Consider the following 21725-nt stretch of genomic DNA (forward strand, 5'->3'; position numbering starts at 1 on the left):
GTTCTTCGACTGATCTGCGCAAGTAGATGGAACGGGGGCAGAAGTATTATTCATGTTGCCATAAAGGCAAGTACTTCCTTATTCCTTCCAACTAAGTGAACTATGCTCCAACAACGTTGCTGAGTACCAAGCACTGATCATCGGGCTTCAAATGGCGATCAACATGGAAATCACAACCCTTGAGGTATATGACGACTCCAAGCTCATAATCAATCAACTTTTAACTAAATATGAGGTGAGGACAGATGATCTCGTACCGTATTTCCAACTGGTAACTCAATTACTACAAAAGTTTGAAGTCGTGACACTAGAACATGTGCCAAGAAAAGAAAATCAAATGGCAGACGCTCTCGCCAACCTAGCCTCGAGTATGACACTAGGAAAAGATGAAGCTACAGATGTGCCAATTTGCCAAAGATAGGTGATCCCGCTCGTTACTCAAATAATACTAAATGATGCAAATGTCATCTTAGTACTGCCAGTCGATGCTGAAGAGTGGAAACAGCAGTTGATCGACTACTTGGAGCATGGAAAGCTTCCAGATGATCCTAGACACCGCTCTGAAATACATCGACGAGCACATTGTTTCCTCTACTACAAAGGAACACTCTACCGATGCTCTTTTGAAGAGGTACTTCTAAGATGCCTAGGTGAAGAAGAAGTCAATCAAGCCATGGAAGAAGCACACTCATGTGTATGTGGGGCACATCAGTCTTGACCAAAGATACATTTCCAGCTCAAAAGAATGGGTTATTATAGGCCAAGCATGGTGAAGGATTGCCTGGAACACGCCAAAAGGTGCCAAGCCTGCCAATTCCATGCCAACTTCATACATCAACTGCCTGAACCATTACACCCTACAGCTGCTTCATGGCCATTCAACGCATGGGGATTGGATGTTGCAGGACCAATTATGCCAAAGTCATATGCAAGAGAAGCTTACATTCTAGCTGCAATAGATTATTTCTCCAAGTGGGCTGAAGTCATACCCCTAAAGGAAGTCAAGAAGGAATATGTCGTCCGTTTCATCAAAGAGCATATCATCCACCGATATGGTGTGCCTCGCTACATTATCACTGATAACGAAAAACAGTTCTCTAACCAACTCGTGGACAAGCTCTGCGAGAAATACAAGTTCAAGCAGCATAAGTCTTCCATGTATCATGCTCCGGCCAACGGTCTTGCAAAAGCATTCAACAAAACATTGTGCAACCTCTTAAAGAAGGTGATCGGTTGAACAAAGAGAGACTGGCACGAAAGAATAAGCAAAGCACTTTGGGCATATAGGACGACACATATGACCCTTACCCAAGCTAGGCTTTATTCTCTAGTATATGGCGTGGAAGTTGTTCTACCGCTCGAAAGTCAAATCCTTTCACTAAGGATGGCTATACAAGAAGGCTTGACTGAAGAGGAAAATGTAAAGCTACGACTTCAAGAGTTGGAAGCACTCGACGAAAGAATGCTCAAAGCTCAACAACACTTGGAATGCTACCAAGCATGACTATCCAAGGCATTAAATAAAAAGGTCCGCCCAAGGTCTTTCCAAACTGGAGATCTCGTCCTCGCATTGCGTAGGCCTATCATCACAACTCACAAAATGAAAAGCAAATTCACATCAAAGTGGGATGGACCTTACATAATAGAAGAAGTTTACACCAATGGCGTCTACCTAATCATAGCGGAAGACGGCTTGAGGATCGGCCCCATCAATGGCAGATTCTTGAAATGCTACTACCCTTAAAGCAAACGCACCACGCTCATGGCTCGCAAAAGCATAAACTATGTACAGCAAAATCATCATCAAAATCATTGTTAAGACCATCAAAAAAGAAAAGAATAATACATTGAGGGAAATAAAACACATTTTATTTTTGAAAATTACATTTTACATGAGTCAAAAAATAAAAAAAACAAATAGGAAGGAGCCTTCACAAAGGTTGATCAGGTGGCGCCTCATCACTCGAAAGAACTCCAAGAAGAAGAGGCGCCGGAGGTTGATTATTTGGAGCCTCAACACTCGGTAAAACTCCAGAGGATGAAGGCAATAAGTGCCTCTGGAGTAAAGCCACAAACATCTAATGATTACTCTGAATCCAAAGCTTTCTCTTCATGCTCATCAAGTAATTATTGGCAAGCATGTACAACTCTTTGTTTTCATGCTTAAGCCCTCTAATCTCTTGCTTAAGACTCGCCACCTTAGCCATCAGTGGCTCAACTTGACGAGTTCAAGCAAAAAGGCGTTGGCCCATGTTTGATACAGAGCTCGTACACTGAACACTGAAAGCCAAAGAATCTTGAACAGACAGCTCATCAGACCGCTTGGAAAGGTTCCTGTTATTCTTGGGGGTGAGAAGATTTCTAGCAACCACCGTAGCGGTTATGTCATTCTTCAACCACTGTAAAATGACCATTAGGGGATAAGAAGGATGGGTGCCATATGTTGTTTTAAGAAGACATGTCAACGTCTTCCTCAACATTCAAATCAAGATGACAGTCAGATGGGCAAGCCATTTACAGGAATGATATAGGAAGAAGAGGTCGTGTAAATCGAGTTCTTAGAAATACAAATGGGGGGAAATTCCTACGGGCAGCAACTCTCTAAGTGTGTTTTTGGAACACGATTAATGTCTCTATAAAAAGAAGAGGCAACAAGGCCTGTTCAGAAATCGAGGAGGCCACATGGCCATTCAGAAATCAAAGAGGCAACAAGGCCACTTGTTCAGAGATCGAAGAGGCATCGCTATCCGAATTTCAAAAGATCAGCTTTTCTGGATTTGTCAGCACCTTTCACACGCAACCTCAGCTTTGCAGAAATCACGGGCAACTTTGTCAAAGATTTCTGACAAAGTTGAAAATGCATGAATCTTACTATTTCAATTACCCAACGGTTGCCGACAAGAGTAAAGGAATAATACCACCACTTGCTATTGGGAAATCCTTATATATGTCGACCTTCGTCCTCCATGGCAAGGTAGACCTGCAAAAAAATGTCTAACTCTTCCTCACCTCCGAGAGCGCACTCCCAACAAAGCCTCTCGAAATACTCAGTTTTCTTCCTCTCCGGGAATACCTTTGCAAACAAATCACACCAAAGCAAAAGTATCCCATATCATCAGGGTCGAAAGAAAGAGTATCTCATATCATGCTTTCTCCCTGTCCTTTTCTTTGTCATTGTTCTTCCCTACAGGATAAGGAGAAAGAGAGCAATCAGCCGACACTTAGAATCAACCTTCTGAGCTAAAATCGACTGCCCATAACCCCTTCCCTGATTGCTTACTTAGCCTTGTTCTCGAGTACTCATCTTCAACATCTTGTGCTTCCAGAGAAGATACAACATCTGCCTAGAGAACAGATAAGGCAAGTGAAAATGATACATTGAAGCATGTAAAGACAAGCACAACAAAACACGTGCCAGTTCATCCGCTACTTCTTCAAAAGAAAAAGTATCTCATATCATCAGGGTCGAAAGTACTCTAGATTTGATGGACTTGTTTTTGACCCTCGAGTTCTTGAGTTGGTTTGCTAAGGTGTGGAAAACTACACGTGCTGATTCATCCCCAATGGGATCGAAGATCACTTGCCACGTGGAGTTGCTCGTAGTCCCATTCCATTCAAGAACAAGCCTCAACAGCTCTTGAAGAAGCCACAAGTCCGATTCAAGATCAAGTGCCCACCACCCTTGAATCAAGTTCAGCTCCAGATGAAAGGAGTAAATTCAAACATTTGGTGCATGTCTAGCAGAAGAAACCCCAGCCCAGTTCAAGATTAAACTTGTGGAAAGCTACTTCTTCAAAAGCAAAAGTATCTCATATCATCAGGGTCGACAGCAAAGATATCTTATGGCATGCTTTTTCCCTGTCTTTTCTTTTACCCTTGCTCTTACCTGCATGACAAGGAGAAAGAAAGCAATCAGTCAGAACCTGAAATCAAACTTCTGATCTGGAACTGATTACCCAGAACCTTTGCCTGGTTACTTACCTAGCATTGTTCTCGAGTGCTCGTTTTCAATTGTTGATAGATCTCGAGTTCCTCAGCAAATACTTCATAACAGTTAATATGATGTTGGCTCTTTACCCTGAAGTTGCCAAGCATAGATGAGTTGCTAATAAGTGATGCTCTGAAGGACCATTCAAAGGTAAAAGGTTACGTACCACTCCTGCCATGCAAAAGAAACAAGCAGAAAAGAATACAGCATGGTGAGCTGTAACAGATCATTATAGCATGACACCCTTCCTTGCAGAACCGCATGATCCAGACGGAGGAGTCTAAGTCAAATCCAAGCTCAGCATTACTCCTTTAATCAAAAAGCTTGAGAAACTTCAATAACCTTTTGATGGCACGGTTGCCGAAGAGCAAAGCTTCGCCATGCAACGCCATCAAATCACCACCACCACCAGGGAACTCCCCTCTTTCTTGCTCGAATCTCCTACCCAGTTCAAGAAGAAGCCTGTGGAAAATCAACAATTGGAGGAGACCAGAAAATCCTCCAACCCAGTTCAAGATCAAAGCTGTAAAAAGTCAACAAGCACAACAAAATACGTGTCGATTCATCCACTACTAAAGCCAAAGATCATCTACCACGTGAAGCTCCTTGTGTTCCAATTTCATTCAAGATCAAGCCTCGATGGCCCTTGAAGAAAACTCTATCCAAATTCAAGATCAAGCCTCGATGGCTCTTGAAGAAAACTCCAGCCAAATTCAAGATCAAGCCTCGACAGCCCTTGAAGAAATTTCCCAGCCCTTTTCAAGATCAAGCCTCGATGGCCCTTGAATTGAGATCTACATTGAGGAACTTCAAAAACACATCTTCTACACATGACAAGCACATGTATACGATACCCCTTGAAGTGGGGGCATTTGTAGACATCGAAATTTCGGTGAAACAAATGTTCACCAAAGCATTAAAGTTTTGGCGTGTCAGGGTATACATGTCATGACACACCCCACCCTGAAGGAGGGCGTGCTGGCAGTCACGTGCGAGTGACGTAACTATTTGCACAGTGCAGAAGCTAAAAAGATAAATAGAATTACGAATAAATAAAAGCTGAAACACTAGCAATACTAGCTAAGAAATGATGCTAGTGCGAAACTCAGTGTATAAATACACATTCAGAGTAAAAAGAACGTCTAATTGCAGTCGAGTAGGACAATTACTAAGATATAACACCCGTAGGTAAATCCTACTTTGGTGAATTCTGTCAGGACACCGTTGGATTCCTCGTGGCCACCAAACTCAGCTAATTAGAACCTGGAGGGGTGAAAAACAAAGTTGAGTGGGTCAATAAAACAAATCTTTTCAAAGATAAAACATTTCTCAAAACATGGTAACCCCTCTCCGTAAAACATGTAATTTTCCCAGGAATATAAAAATATAATTACTTATCTCAAAACCAACTTAGAAATAGTGATATGTAAAGTATATGCCATGTCAAACTATATTTCATCATATCATATAAATATATTAGTGAAGTCATAAATAATAACATGTCAACCGAGTGATCAGCCCGGCTGAAACTATAGCTCATAATTAATCTCATCAATCAATCTAGCCGGAGTCATCACAAGTGACATGTACGGCACTACACTGCACACGAGTCGGAACCGCTGAAATGGTCTGTACGACAGAACTGGGTGTAATATAGTTATGCTCATGTTATCCTCTTCTGATAGCTCTGCGATAAATCGTTAGTCACCTACGAGTCGGAACCACCTATGAGTGGTCTGTACGACAAGACTGGGCACCTAAATTGGATCCAATGTGAACATATAGTGCGGGGGTGACTAAATATATTTACAGGCCTGAATCACATCTCTGCTAAATCACAATCATCCTAGTGCAGGTTTATAAGCTTTCAATCACATCAACTCAACAGTCTCATAATTTTAATTTATGAACTTACCTGGCACTTACCTATAAGTTCATAAGTGCTAGAGGCACTAGCAAAGCAACGTTCAAGAGATTGCCAGAGAGATCTGGAATCATCCATACCAACTGTAAAAGGAAGAAGATCTTCAGAAAGTGTCGAGTTAATCCAAATCATCAGAATTTGATCGCACTCACACCAAAGATCAAATGCCGGATTAGGAACTCGAGATCCAGATGAATCACTCACAAGAGGAGACGAACAAAGATCAATACCATTAACAAGCCCTATACACTTAAATCGCTTCAAAACAGGGATGAATAAGCTGTGCCAAGTGATGTAATTTTGACGGTTGAGTTTGGTTGGTACCATGTCGGTGATATTCTAAATAGTGATCGAAGCGATGGAGGTAACAGACGGATGAGAAACATCGCCTGGAGAATCAGACGAAGTAGCTGAAGAAGAAGAATTTGCAGCATTCGAAGCAATCGCCAAAGAAATTCAAGATGTTTGGACAAAATTTGGTGAAATTAGGGCAAGAATCGAAGAATTTAAGAGAGATAGAACCTGTTTGGGAAGAGAGAAAATTGTTTAAGGTGGTGGAAGTGGATTGAAGTTGGTGGACAAAGGCGAAGATACCATGTAGAAACTCAAGATTCTGAGAGAAAATTAAAGGTAGAGAGAGAGGGAATTTGTAGAGAGAGAAAGTAATTGAAGTTGTGTATTTTCCATATATCCAAAATGAATAAGTACACATGTACAAAATACATTACAATAGTGGCTGAGTCACCATAACAACTAACAAACTCTATGAGCTAACAATCCTATCTTAACAACTAAGCAAAGATTTAATCTGGTGGACCTTCTTTATCCTTAACAGGTAGCACATCTACAGATGTGAGCTGTTATGCTGAGACTTATGAAAAACTCATGGAAACCCAGATTGTGATGTGGTAAAAACTAACACACAAATTAAACCCTATAAATTATGCAATCGTAGTATAAGTAAGTAGGGATCGTTCTATTCCGGGGATTAGAAGGGATGCTAATCAACACAAATTAAACTTCTAAAATGAAAACTAAGTTAAACTAACAACAAAACAATGACTAGGGGGATTTTGGACGAATTTAACTAAAACAAAAGTAAAGGGCAGCAAGTAAATTAAGTTCTGAATGAAATATGGATGAAAAGATAGCTAAAGGATTCTTCTCCACAAATGAAACATATGCATAGAAATTGATTTCCAGTTATTCTTCCTATAAACCATGAATGACAATGCCCCAAATTAACTGTGAACAACACTAATTAACTCTCAGATTTTCCTTAGTTCATTGAATTGGACTCAGCGATGCAACCAAATTATTCTTCTCAAATTCCCTAACTATGAAAAGCATGATAGAGATACATCTCGAAGATTATTAAGTTCTGTGAAAATCATAAGCATTAACAAAACATTTGTAACTATGAAAAGCAAGATACTCTTGCCCAGAATTTACTTAACTCAATCATGACTAGTGAGTTTTACTATTGGCAAATATAAGTTCATAACAATTAGGTGAAATTCTCTTATATTCTAGCATCAAATCCCTGCATACAAATTAAGTATGCATCCTTAATAAACATACAAGAATAAGTTTTCTATAAAGTAGATAAGTAAATCACATTCATGTTTTATGAAACAATAACTGGATGCAATCAATTTATATCAAACATATGATCATGGCTTCGAATTCACCTCTAGCTAAAAAGAAACTTAGTTACACATGTTTATCATTACTGAAAAGCAATCTAAAATAAACATTAAAATTTAAAACAAAGATAAAAAGAACTCTAAAAATTCCAACAACTTCAATGGATGAATGGTAGGCATGGCACACCTAAATCTCTGCAGGAAATTCATATATATAGGGGAAATGGCTGAATCCAAGGAGGAAAGGGTTTTGGCGTTTTTGAGTTATTTTAGGACTCTAAAAATCAGGTAGAAAGTGTCGGAATGTGATTAGGATTCCTCTTTGCAGCTAGAGATAAGATAAAATAATGTTGGATAAGATAGGATAAGATAAGATAAGATAAGATAAGATAGGATATGATAAGATTGGATAAGATAATGTTCCTCTCCAACTAGGATTCCTTTTTCTTGTGTAATTCCTTGCCTTCCAAGCCTCAACTTAAATTTATCCAGAGTTTAGCGCATGTCTAACATCATTTAAACACCAAAAATGTTTATCCCATATGCTATCCATGGCATGCTATCTAATCCAAGTCCAAAACTGCTCCAAATTGCTCAATTTAACTATTTATTGTCATCTTTACCAACTGAACCTACAATAATACGAAAATAGCTTAAATTACTACAACAAATGGAAATTAACTAAGTAAATGCAAAGAAATAAGATAACAAAGTCGCATAAATATGCTCCTATCAGTTGCAGACACTATAATACAAGCTCCTCAGCTTGACACTACCCCAAGCACCGTGGAAGTAGCGGCTAATGTTATGCAGCTCTTGATCTTCAATCATAGATTTATGGGTATAGCTGAACAGATGGGAAGGACCCTGCAGAGGACTTCTATATCAACCAATATCAAGGAGCGGCTAGATGGGGGACTCGTTGCCAATGCCCCTCATGTCCCTGTGCACTTAGGAGCGATGTCCAGTACTGTCGGGTGGCAGATCAACTACTGGGGTGACAGCTTGAATGAAGGAGATGTTTTGGTCACCAATCATCCTTGTGCCGGAGGTAGTCATCTTCCTGACATAACTGTTATCACACCTGTGTTTGATAATGGAAGGCTGGTGTTTTTTGTGGCGAGCAGAGGGCATCATGCAGAGATTGGGGGTATTACTCCTGGAAGTATGCCACCTTTTTCCAAGTCTATATGGGAAGAAGGTGATGCCATAAAAGCGTTCAAGCTTGTGGAAAAGGGAAATTTTCGAGAAGATGAATTGGCTCAAAAGATCCCAGGAACTTGCAGGATTCAAGATAATCTATCAGATCTTCGAGCTCAAGTAGCTGCGAACCAGAGGGGAATTACCCTTATCAAAGAGCTTATCAAGCAGTGTGGTTTAGACACTGTTCAGGCTTACATGACCTATGTACAGCTAAATGCAGAAGAAGCAGTGAGAGAAATGCTCATATCTGTTGCTGCTAGAGTTTTATCTCAGTTGGCTAGTTCCGGAGATCACAGTTCTGTTACTATTGAAGAAGAGGATTACATGGATGATAGGTCCGTTATTCATTTAAAACTTACAATTGATTCTGTGAAAGGGGAAGCAAATTTTGATTTCAGTGGAACTAGTCCTGAAGTATATGGGAATTGGAATGCTCCAGAAGCCGTAACAGCTGCAGCAGTTATATACTGTCTTCGCTGCTTGGTGGATGTTGATATTCCTCTAAATCAAGGTTGTTTGGCTCCTGTGAAAATCTATATTCCACCAGGCTCTCTCCTCTCTCCAAGTGATAAAGCTGTTGTCGTGGGTGGTAACGTTCTCACTTCTCAGAGAATAACTGATGTTGTGCTTACTGTATTTCAGGCTTGTGCTTGTTCACAGGGTTGTATGAATAATCTCACTTTTGGGGACAATACATTTGGTTACTATGAAACAATTGGCGGTGGGAGTGGAGCTAGTCCAAGTTGGGATGGGACGAGTAGAGTGCAGTGTCATATGACCAATACCGGAATGACTGATCCAGAAATTTCGAACAGAGATATCCTGTTCTTTTGCGTAAATTTGGCCTGAGAGAGAACAGCGGCGGAGTTTGGTATCATAGAGGGGGCGATGGTCTTGCAAGAGAGATAGAGTTCAAGCGCCCAATTGTTGTCAGCATTCTTTCTGAGAGGCGTGTTCATGCACCAAGGGGGTTGAAAGTGGGGAAAGACGGGGCTTGGGGGGCTAACTTCCTCATCACAAGAGATAAGCGAAGGGTTTATCTTGGCGGGAAGAACACGGTTGATGTGCTGTCAAGGGAAATTCTTCAGATTTTAATTCCTGGGGTGGTGGATGGGGCTCTCTCTCATTGATGCTGAGTCTTAACATCCGGATTTGGTTCCTTTTCAATTTGCATTCATGCTACGGAGCAACACACTCAGTTGCCTCTTTTGTTTCCTATATCATGGCCGCCATCGTTGGAATGTAGTTGCACCGAGTTGGCTCTTTAATGCTCTAGCAAGCGATGTAAATGTTTTTATTTCACATGTAATGAAATGTCGTATCTAAAAGGCTCAGGACCACTTTCATCATATAAATTCGAAATTGTGTGTCACTAGACCATACATTCAGCGATTTTTTTTGGCAAATTCGATTTTCTTCATCATCTCTAGTGGAGTTTGGAGGTTTGAGTTGGCGAGTGTTGAAGGTCCTAGAAAGTCAAAAGCAAATAAGACTAGTTCTGTTAATTCAACTAACATAACAAGACTGAAAGCAGTAGGAGAGAATCACTCTCTCTCCTCTTGCACCGCCTGGCATAAAATAAAAAGTAATGAGAAAGTGTAAATTTACTAAATGAGAGCACAAAAATCGCATTCTATAATTAACTGTACATGCTAGAGTACATCATCAATTCATTTTCGTCATTTTCGTCGTCGTCCTTATATTTTTTAAACTCTTGCTTTGTGCATAAATAAAACTCGTTAGTCGGTTAATAACAATGCATTGCAGTTACAAACCAGCCCCGCTTTCACCGCTCTGTTTTGAAACCTTCCCACCACCGGATGTATCCTCCATAATTCCCATCCACCACTTTGTTGGATTCCGGCAGCAAGTCGACCCAATCTAACCAAACGAAAAACGAAGAGAGACAATATCCAACACACAACAACAATTACTCAAAACTCAGAAAACATTATCGGTCACGCCGCAGAAGAAAGATCCTGTTCGCTCTTTCTTTACCTTCAATGGAGGAAAGGAAAGGAGATGCTAGAGTCTCTGTCATCTCCACCCTTTTCTTCGTCTGCATTATTGCCGGCGGAGTACTTCTTTTCCTTTACATGCTTCTACCTGAAGAAAAATCCCAACCATGGTTCCCCTTTGCAGGAATGGTGCTTGTGGCTATTCCATGGGCGTTTTGGATCACGACGTGTATCTACAGATGCTTTAGGCCCGCCGCTGCCACGCATACTGGGGACAGCGGTCACTATGCCAAGGCAGGCAGCAGCCGGGCTGCCACCATCCCCAGCACGAGCAGCGCATTGACAGCTGGCATTGCATCATCAGCTACAGACTCCCCTGTTCATTCACCTAATGGTGACCGAAGGGTGCAGTTTGCCGGGGTGGTTGTAATGGGGAACGAAGATCAGGGTGGACACGGAGGCCAGAATGGAAAAGACAACCATCATCAAGCCATAGACATGGAACATGATACTGCGATCAATGATTCAGTTGGTTCTAAAGATAGTGAAATGCCGTTGAGATTAATGGTTTGATTTCTTTTTACAACAGCATGGATGTTGCCAAGTAGTATAGATATATATATCTCCGTCCCCCGGCGAATAGACTAGCCTCATTGCAATTGCCGTGGAATGGAATGGAAAGGAATTGAGAGATTTTAATTGGCTTCAATCATGGAAAGAATCATATGCAACTATGTATAACTTCCTTCTATTGCCACGGGGAACGAAAGCTCGAGGACGATATTATGTATATGGGGAGGTGAGTTTGGAGTCCATTCTCGGTGTGGCCGTTGTAATGTTGTCTGAAGAACGCAGGAAAACAAATTTTTGAGGTAAATTGGAACCATGTAAAAGTGTTTTGCAACAATGATCATATATATGCATATAGCTTGATGCTAGAAAGCGAACTAACAAAAGAGCAAAAGTTTTCTTTGTTGTAACTTGATTTTCTCAAGCTTATTAGCACAATGTAGTTCAGATTGCCCAATTTCTTTTCTGTTTTTCGTGAACCTCGGTATTCTAGTTGAGTTCTATCTTTCAAGAACACGAACTTCTTTCGGTAATGAAGTTTAATATCAACTTCTTGATTTACATATCACTTAATTACTCTTTCATTATTCATATCAATAAATAACCAGATTATTTGCAAAAGTAGGGTTAGACTAGATAAATTGGGCAAAGCAGAAAAAGGATTTAGTCTTTAAGTCGACGATGAAAGCTGAAAAATCAATCAATGAACAACTAGATATTTGCCAAAAGACGTCTTATTAGATGGAAGAAGAATCTACATGTCACACTCCATGTTTTGGATGCACCTTCTTCTTCTTCTTCTTCTTTTTCAATTGGCAGTTAGAATCGCCCACACTGTTGAAGCACCCGAACTTCCTCTTCATTTCTCTCCACAAGCTAGTTTTCATACAGTAGGGAAGTTTCGTTCGACTCTGGCTTTGCAATGACCTCTTCACCAATAATGTATTTCCTTTTGTACCAGCCATACAGAATAAAGTATAACATGAACAGATAGGGTTGTTTAAAATGACAATGTATATATGCATATTGCAATTTCAAATACTACTGTATGTTCTGTAATTGAAGGTTAGCACGACACATGTGCAAGAATGACACAAATAAATCGAGAAAAGAAAGAAATTGAAAGGGTTTTTGGCCTGGTGAGAATAGTTCAGCACAAGCACATGATGATGATAGCTTTTCCAAAAAATTAATAAATTAACAGTAAGGGGCTCGCTTAGTGAGGACAATATGAATTGCAACTCAATTTGTTACTCATTCTCTCACTTTTTGCTCACTGTTCATAGGACTCAATGGTATATATGCAAAAAATTTCATGTTCACTAAGAACACAAAATGAGGTAAAATTTAAGAAATTCAAACAACTAAGGCATGCAAAATCCACATTAATGACTCAGAATTATGCATTTACTGCTACTAAGGATGCAAGGCAAAACGTGATCCAGATAAAGTAAAAAAAAATCTATATCAAAATCTGGTGCAGTAAACATTTAACATATTCTATAGGTTAAAGAAGGAGACGAGAGAGGGAGACTTACTGTGAAAAAGTGAGGTGTGAGAGAGTGAGTTACAAATTGAGTTGAAGCTTCTTGTGGTAAATATGGACGTGTGAACTCACATACACAGTTCAGTCAATAACTTGTTGAAATATGGACGTTAGAAATCTGATTTTTCTCCTAAACATGTGGGTTCTGTTAATATTTGAGTATCATATTTTCTTGAGTTTGAAAAATTAAATTAATAAAACAAAATTTGCGGGGTTACATTTGCTTAACAAGTTACATGTCGTTCACTGACATAACCCAAATATGAAATGGATTGTATATCCTATGTTTGGTTTTTTCTCCACTATAATTTGCTTCCTTTGTTCTAAACATGCCACGTCAATTATAATCGTCCAAAGACAAAAAAATTGGTTACATATTGACACATATTTTACATACTACATGTCACACTCCATGTTTTGGATGCACCTTCTTATTCTACATTCTACATGTCACACTCCATATTTTACATTCTACATGTCTCATTCCATGTTTCCGACGACGTTCGACTCTGGCTTTTCAATGACCTCTTCACAACCAATGTATTTCCTTTCGTACCAGCCATACACAATAAAGTATAACATGAACAGATAGGTTTGTTTCAAATGACAATGTATATATGCATATTGTAATTTCAAATACTACTGTATGTTCTGTAATTGAAGGTTAGCACGACACATGTGCAATAATGACACACATAAACCAAGAAAAGAAAGAAATTGAAAGGGTTTTTGGCCTGGTGAGAATAGTTCAGCACAAACACATGAACTATTGATGATAGCTTTTTCAAAAAATTAATAAATTAACAATAAGGGGCTCACTTAGTGAGGACAGTATGAATTACAACTCAATTTGTTATTCATTCTCTCACTTTTTGCTCACTGTTCATATGACTCAATGGTATATATGCAAAAAATTTCACGTTCAATAAGAACACAAAAGGAGGTAAAATTTAAGAAATTCAAACTAAGGCATGCAAAATCAACATTAACTACTTAAAATTATGCATTTACTATTACTGATGACGCGAGTAAAAACGTGATCCAGATTAAGTAAAAGAAAAAATCTATATCAAAATATGGTACAGTAAACATTTAACATATTCTATAGGTTAAAGAAGGAGAAGAGAGAGGGAGACTTACTGGGAAAAAGTGAGGTGTGAGAGAGTGAGTTACAAATTGAGTTGAAGCTTCTTGTGGTAAATATCGATGTGTGAACTCACATACACAGTTCAGTCAACGGCTTGTTGAAATATGGACGTTAGAAATCTGATTTTTCTCCTAAACATGTGGGTTCTGTTAATATTTGAGTACCAAATTTTCTTTTGTTTGATAATTTAAATTAATAAAACAAAATTTGTGGGGTTACATTTGCTTAACAAGTTACATGTCGTTCGCTAACATGACCCAAATATGAAGTGGATCGGATATCCTATGTTTAGTTTTTTCTCCCTTATAATTTGCTTCCTTTATTCTAAACATGCCACGTCAATTATAATCGTCCAAAGACAAAAAAAATTGGTACCACATTGACACATATTTTACGTTCTACATGTCACATTCCATGTTTTGGATGCACCTTCTTCTTCTTCTTCTTCTTCAATTGGCAGTTAGAATCGCCCACACTGTTGATGCACCCGAACTTCCTCTTCATTTCTCTCCACAAGCTAGTTTTCTCCTTCACCTTGGGGTTGCAGCCATTCTCAATCTCTTTTTTCATCTTATAGCACTCTCTTTCAAGCTCCATCACCTTTATGCTCATTTTCTCCATCTCGGATCTCATTTCTCCCTCACCAACATCCAACTTTGCTTCATTCTCCTCCGCAGCCTCCTTTGTTGTTCTTTCGTCTGAACCCTGCACCTCGTTGATGATCGTATCCCGCAGCTGCAACTGCCCTGCAAATAACACCTGCACCACCACTCTCAGAGGCAACATTTCATTTTTGGTAGCATGTTCACATGCTTCGGGCGACATCTTTTTGAAATCCAAAACCTGACAGACTTCCTCTCGTTCCATCTCCGTCAAGTGCCTGTGCTTATCTAAGTAGATATGAACCGCCCTGTATATTCCATCTGAGGTTCTTTGTATACCCAACGATGCTGCAATCGACATCTCTGCTAATTCAACAAATGTACCTATCTTCAGATCTATGTCACTGGCAATTTCAGCCAAGAATTCTTCAATGAGTTCAGCTACTGCAACTAGCCCGGATACATCTGAAGAAGTAAAACTTCCATAGAACACCTTCAGTATCCGCCTCAAACACCCAATCTCGTATTGCATTTCCTTGGAATAGCCTTGAGATGGTATCAAGAGGTCTTTGACTGTTGCCCGTTCCAGTTGTTTTCCGATTCTGATCTCAATCCCATTTCTACAGTCAGAACTCACTTCCAAAAGAATAGCGAAACGGAGGATTTCAAACAATAATGTGCATGGAAGTAGTCCAATGTCATGAGGCAACAATCTCTCCACTGCTTCAAGGATTTCCCTTCGATAGTTCATCTTATCTTCCTCTTCGCTGCTAGAGAAAACCCATTTCTTTGTATAGTTACAAAGGGATGCAGCCACATACCGCGATGGAACGTCATGCTTATTCATTCCAAGGATGACAGGCTCATAGATCGGGAGGGACAGTGTTGTCAAGTCTTCCGATTGCCAATCAAGAACAAAGAGCCTTCTCCTTGCGCTCGGCCTATAGCCTTCTTCGTCATCATCCTCACTATCGTCATCATACTTCATCAAATTGTTGATTGGCTCTCCGAGAAGGCTGGGATTAGCTAGTGCCTTTTGAATGATAGAATCTATACAGGCATTGATTAAACCGAGCTTCAGAGACTGTTGGAGGAACTTTTCTGTGGCTCGGAAAGCCTTCACAGTTTCATTCCAGCTCGGGAGGATTCTTTCTTGAAAATAAGAAAGCGCCTTACTTAACAAATTATTTTTGCTGTGGTTTTCAGTCATCTCCAAGTAGTGAGCTACACAAATGAGAGGTACAATATTCTCAGAGGACATCTGAATTTCAAAGCCGTGGTAGAATCTGGCAACAAGCTCCAGAGTGTCTGTGTCAGCAGGGATATTTCTAAGGAAGCGAGAAAGATCATCCTGCGATTTCTGTATGAGTAAGGCAGCAACTTTGGCTGATTTTTCAGCCAGAAGAACCTGCGAACAACGATTATTATTTCCAAAGAAAAATTATAGCACATCTGGCCTTCATTCTCTCGTAGAAAATGAGTTCATAATTATGTCGCGGTAAACAAAAACCGCGGTAGAATTACGGTTTGTAGAACACTTACTTTGTCAATGAACGGCGCACCAAGTACGTTGGGTTGCAAATCTGGTGCCAATGTAGGCTTAGACAACCTAAAAAGAAGTAAACGGCAAGGGGAACAAATTGAGTGAAAAATACATATAAATTTCAAAAAAATAAAAAATATATATATAAATTCAGCCTTTATTTTACCAGGGTGATAAATCTTTGCATTGTCCCTTTGCCATCTTTGGGTGATTCCTTTGACTGCAGCGTTTACAGTGAAAGAGTTTAAACTAGGGTTTTAGAGACTGATTGCATAAGCTCAACTCAGTTAATGATGAGTGAGGTTTTGACTTCATTATATAGAGATTACAAGATAAGTTGGTTACAATATGAACATATATCAACATATGTCAGATTACAAACGGATAGATTCTACGAAGAGATAGGAGAGTCTATCTGATGAAGAGTCCTTGAGTTATCCAAACTGTGAGGTTGACTTGATGAGGGAGACTTAGATGATTCGAACTGCAGAGATGTGGATGGCTGACTTGGAGTGGTTTGTTGACCTGGAGTACATGTGGTTTGTTGACGTGGAGTACATGGTTTATCATACAGTAGGGAAGTTTCCGACGACGTTCGACTCTGGCTTTGCAATGACCTCTTCACCAATAATGTATTTTCTTTTGTACCAGCCATACAGAATAAAGTATAACATGAACAGATAGGGTTGTTTCAAATGACAATGTATATATGCATATTGTAATTTCAAATACTACTGTATGTTCTGTAATTGAAGGTTAGCACGACACATGTGCAAGAATGACACACATAAACCGAGAAAAGAAAGAAATTGAAAGGGTTTTTGGCCTGGTGAGAATAGTTCAGCACAAACACATGAACTGTTGATGATAGATTTTTCAAAAAATTAATAAATTAACAATAAGGGGCTCACTTAGTGAGGACAATATGAATTGCAACTCAATTTGTTACTCATTCTCTCACTGTTCATATGACTCAATGGTATATATGCAAAAAATTTCACGTTCAATAAGAACACAAAAGGAGGTAAAATTTAAGAAATTCAAACAATTAAGGCATGCAAAATCCACATTAATTACTCAGAATTATGCATTTACAAATACTGAGGACGCAAGTAAAAACGTGATCCAGATTAAGTAAAAGAAAAAATCTATATCAAAATCTGTGACAGTAAACATTTAACATATTCTATAGGTTAAAGAAGGAGAAGAGAGAGGGAGACTTACTGGGAAAAAGTGAGGTGTGAGAGAGTGAGTTACAAATTGAGTTGAAGCTTCTTGTGGTAAATATCGACGTGTGAATTCACATACACAGTTCAGTCAACGGCTTGTTGAAATATGGACGTTAGAAATCTGATTTTTCTCCTAAACATGTGGGTTCTGTTAATATTTGAGTATCCGATTTTGTTTTGTTTGGAAAATTAAATTAATAAAACAAAATTTGCGGGGTTACATTTGCTTAACAAGTTACATGTCATTCGCTGACATGACCCAAATATTAAGTGGATCAGATATCCTATGTTTGGTTTTTTCTCCCCTATAATTTGATTCCTTTATTCTAAACATGCCACGTCAATTATAATCGTCCAAAGACAAAAAAAATTGGTTACACATTGACACATATTTTACATTCTACATGTCACACTCCATGTTTTGGATGCACCTTCTTCTTCTTCAATTGGCAGTTAGAATCGCCCACACTGTTGATGCACCCGAACTTCCTCTTCATTTCTCTCCACAAGCTAGTTTTCTCCTTCACCTTGGGGTTGCAGCCATTCTCAATCTCTTTCCTCATCTTATAGCACTTTCTTTCAAGCTCCATTACCTTTATGCTCATTTTCTCCATCTCGGATCTCATTTCTCCCTCACCAACATCCAACTTTGCTTCATTCTCCTCCGCAGCCTCCTTTGTTGTTCTTTCGTCTGAACCCTGCACCCCGTTGATGATCGTATCAAGCAGCTGCAACTGCCCTGCAAATAACACCTGCACCACCACTCTCAGAGGCAACAATTCATTTTTGGTAGCATGTTCACATGCTTCGGGCGACATCTTTTTGAAATCCAAAACTGACACACTTCCTGTCGTTCCATCTCCGTCAAGTGCCTGTGCTTATCCAAGTAGATATGAACCGCCCTGTATATTCCATCTGAGGTTCTTTGTATACCCTACGATGCTGCAATCGACATCTCTGCTATTTCAACAAATGTACCTATCTTCAGATCTATGTCACTGGCAATTTCAGCCAAGAATTCTTCAATGAGTTCTGCTACTGCAACTAGCCCGGATACGTCTGAAGAAGTAAAACTTCCATAGAACACCTTCAGTATCCGCCTCAAACACCCAATCTCGTATTGCATTTCCTTGGAATAGCCTTGAGATGGTATCAAGAGGTCTTTGACTGTTGCCCGTTCCAGTTGTTTTCCGATTCTAATCAATCCCATTTCTACAGTCAGAACTCACTTCCAAAAGAATAGCGAAACGGAGGATTTCAAACAATAATGTGCATGGAAGTAGTCCAATGTCATGAGGCAACAATCTCTCCACTGCTTCAAGGATTTCCCTTCGATAGTTCATCTTATCTTCCTCTTCGCTGCTAGAGAAAACCCATTTCTTTGTATAGTTACAAAGGGATGCAGCCACATACCGCGATGGAACGTCATGCTTATTTATTCCAAGGATGACAGGCTCATAGATCGGGAGGGACAGTGTTGTCAAGTCTTCCGATTGCCAATCAAGAACAAAGAGCCTTCTCCTTGCGCTCGGCCTATAGCCTTCTTCGTCATCATCCTCACTATCGTCATCATACTTCATCAAATTGTTGATTGGCTCTCCGAGAAGGCTGGGATTAGCTAGTGCCTTTTGAATGATAGAATCTGTACAGGCATCGATTAAACCGAGCTTCAGAGACTGTTGGAGGAACTTTTCTGTGGCTCGGAAAGCCTTCACAGTTTCATTCCAGCTCGGGAGGATTCTTTCTTGAAAATAAGAAAGCGCCTTACTTAACAAATTATTTTTGCTGTGGTTTTCAGTCATCTCCAAGTAGTGAGCTACACAAATGAGAGGTACAATATTCTCAGGGGGCATCTGAATTTCAAAGCCGTGGTAGAATCTGGCAACAAGCTCCAGAGTGTCTGTGTCAGCAGGGATATTTCTAAGGAAGCGAGAAAGATCATCCTGCGATTTCTGTATGAGTAAGGCAGACTTTGGCTGATTTTTCAGCCAGAAGAACCTGTGAACAACGATTATTATTACCAAAGAAAAATTATAGCACATCTGGCCTTCATTCTCTCGTAGAAAAGGAGTTCATAGATATGTCGCGGTAAACAAAAACCGCGGTAGAATTTGTTGGGGCTTAAAAGACTTCACTACTTTGGAGATGTTTATCTCACAAAAAAGAATGTAACGCAGCGGAATTGATAGGCAAGAGAAATAAAGAATACTCAAAGTATTACACAAGATTTTTATTTACTCACAAACTTAGTACAAGAGGAAACACTCAAACACTCTTACACTTCTTCACTCTTTTCTCACTTCTTGCTCTCTTGCTTAGCAACACACACACACACCTATATTTATAGGCATACTTTGCCGACTTACTACTGCCCACCACCTTTGGGCTTTTGCATTTCAACCAAACAAGTTTACAGTCAGCTAGACCTTTCTAGCATGCACACCGACATTGGCTTGCATAATGTCCTCACAGTTTTTCTAAAGCTTTCCGGTGCATGATCATGCACACACTCCCACCGACTTACATAGCTGGAATTTTCCAGCTACTATTACTGACATAGATTGCTAGATTTTTCTAGCATTTGCACATTGGCTTTGGGTTGGATCACTTGTCTTGGGCCGAAGACAAGATTACTTTTTAACATCCCCTCTTAATCTTGTCTTGTGACGCCAATTGAGTTCCTCAGTCTGATAAAGTCTTCTTGTTTAAGTGGCTTGGTGAATATGTCGGCGACTTGGTCTTGAGACTTTACGTATTCCACTTGCACATCCTTTCTTGCAATGCCCTCTCTTATGTAGTGATAACGGGTATCTATGTGCTTGCTCTTGTCATGAAATACTGGATTCTTTGCTAGAGCTATTGCAGACTTGTTGTCGACATAGATCTCTGTTGGCTCTTCTTGTGGCATGCTTAATTCTTTTAGCAAGTTTCTTAGCCAGATTGCATGACAGACACACGAGGAAGCAGCTACGTATTCAACTTCGCAAGTAGAAAGAGTGACAATCGATTGCTTCTTCGACATCCATGTGAATGTAGTGTCTCCCATGAAGAACACAAATCCAATAGTGCTTTTTCTATTGTCGGAATCTCCTGCCCAATCACTGTCACTATATCCAGCAAGTTTGTAGTTATCAAAACTTGAATAGAACAAGCCAAAGTTAATAGTACCTTTAAGGTATCGAAGAATTCTTTTGGCTTTCTTCAAATGTGTAGTTGTGGGGTTCTCCATGTAGCGACTGACTAATCTGACAGCATAGAGAATATCTGGTCTTGTGCAAGTCAAGTAACGCAAGCTTCCAACTAGACTTTTGAAAAATGTTGGATCTACACTTTCTTCTTCGTCATACTTGGTTAGTTTGACTCCGCACTCCACTGGCGTGCTTATGGGCTTGCAGTCGTCCATTTTGAACTTTTTTAGTATCTCCTTTGTGTAGCTTTCTTGGGAGATGAAAATACCTTCTTCGTTCTGCTTGACTACAATGACTAGGTAGTATGCCATCAACCCGATGTTGGTCATCTCTAATTCTTTGGTCATCACTCTTTTGAACTCTTCATACATGCTTGGATCACTTCCAATGAAGACTAGATCATCCACATATAAGCACACAATCAAAATATCTTCATCTTTGATTTTGACGTAGAGAGCATGTTCACGAGGGCACTTAATGAAGTTGTTTTCTTGGAAGTACTTGTCGATGTGACTATTCCATGCTCGTGGTGCTTGTTTTAACTCATAGAGGGTTTTTTTCAGCTTCAGAACTTTGTCTTCATGCCTTTTGATTTCATAGCCTGATGGTTGCTGAATGTAGACTTCTTTTTCAAGGACTACATTTAGGAAAGCGGACTTCACATCCATTTGTTGAATCTTCCATTTGTTTTGAGCTGCCAAAGAAATTAGTAATCGTATAGTTTCCAACAGAGCAATGGGTGCAAATACCTCATCATAGTCAATTCCAGCTCTTTGACAATAGCCCTTTCGCCACTAATCTTGCCTTGTATCTTTCGACCTCTCTGTTGGCATTCTTCTTTGTCTTATACACCCACTTGACTCCGATGGCTTTGTGTCCTTTCGGAAGAATAGCGAGTTCCCAAGTATCATATTTCTATATTGCTTCAATTTCTTCATCCATTGCTTTCCTCCACTTAGCATCTTGCATTGCTTCTTGGAAGTCAACTGGTTCACAATCAGCAAAGAGACAAAAAAATGTAGGATTATCAAGTCTTTCAGCTACTTCATAAAGATCTCGTAGACTTCTTGTGCGTGGTACTTCTCTTTCATTTAGACTCCCACTTGATGATGCTGATGTTGGTGAATTATCATGATTGGTTGATGTTGGTGAAACAGGTGGAGTAGTAGATTCTTGTTGAA

General features: G+C 39.7%; 2 protein-coding genes and 2 pseudogenes across 5 annotated transcripts; 2 read left to right on the forward strand and 2 right to left on the reverse strand.

Annotated features, from left to right (window-relative positions):
• The first annotated feature begins 8281 nt into the window (after positions 1-8281).
• Positions 8282-10007, forward strand: LOC126602778 (5-oxoprolinase 1-like; annotated as a pseudogene).
• Positions 10008-10495: 488 nt separating this feature from the next.
• LOC126584593 (uncharacterized) lies at positions 10496-17874 on the forward strand. 3 transcript variants are annotated; one of them, XM_050248927.1, is made up of 2 exons: positions 10496-11591; positions 17810-17874. In XM_050248927.1, the coding sequence occupies exon 1, from the start codon at positions 10765-10767 to the stop codon at positions 11290-11292; it is 528 nt and encodes a 175-aa protein (XP_050104884.1). In that variant the 5' UTR covers positions 10496-10764; the 3' UTR covers positions 11293-11591; positions 17810-17874. The 3 variants fall into 3 exon arrangements, with proteins under 3 accessions (XP_050104884.1, XP_050104890.1, XP_050104877.1); XM_050248933.1 differs by lacking the exon at positions 17810-17874 and adding an exon at positions 14443-14507; XM_050248920.1 differs by lacking the exon at positions 17810-17874 and adding an exon at positions 12109-12284.
• Positions 14220-19427, reverse strand: LOC126584572 (BTB/POZ domain-containing protein At5g17580-like). 2 transcript variants are annotated; one of them, XM_050248906.1, is made up of 3 exons: positions 16294-16444; positions 16127-16193; positions 14220-15992 (listed from the first exon to the last, which is right to left on the reverse strand). In XM_050248906.1, exons 1-3 carry the CDS (start codon positions 16326-16328, stop codon positions 14388-14390), a joined length of 1707 nt encoding a protein of 568 aa, XP_050104863.1. In that variant the 5' UTR covers positions 16329-16444; the 3' UTR covers positions 14220-14387. The 2 variants fall into 2 exon arrangements, with proteins under 2 accessions (XP_050104863.1, XP_050104866.1); XM_050248909.1 differs by lacking the exons at positions 16127-16193; positions 16294-16444 and adding an exon at positions 19355-19427.
• Positions 17596-19209, reverse strand: LOC126584583 (BTB/POZ domain-containing protein At5g17580-like; annotated as a pseudogene).
• Positions 19428-21725: the final 2298 nt, after the last annotated feature.

Source organism: Malus sylvestris, chromosome 2 (assembly GCF_916048215.2).
Source record: "Malus sylvestris chromosome 2, drMalSylv7.2, whole genome shotgun sequence".
Classification (NCBI taxonomy): domain Eukaryota; kingdom Viridiplantae; phylum Streptophyta; class Magnoliopsida; order Rosales; family Rosaceae; genus Malus; species Malus sylvestris.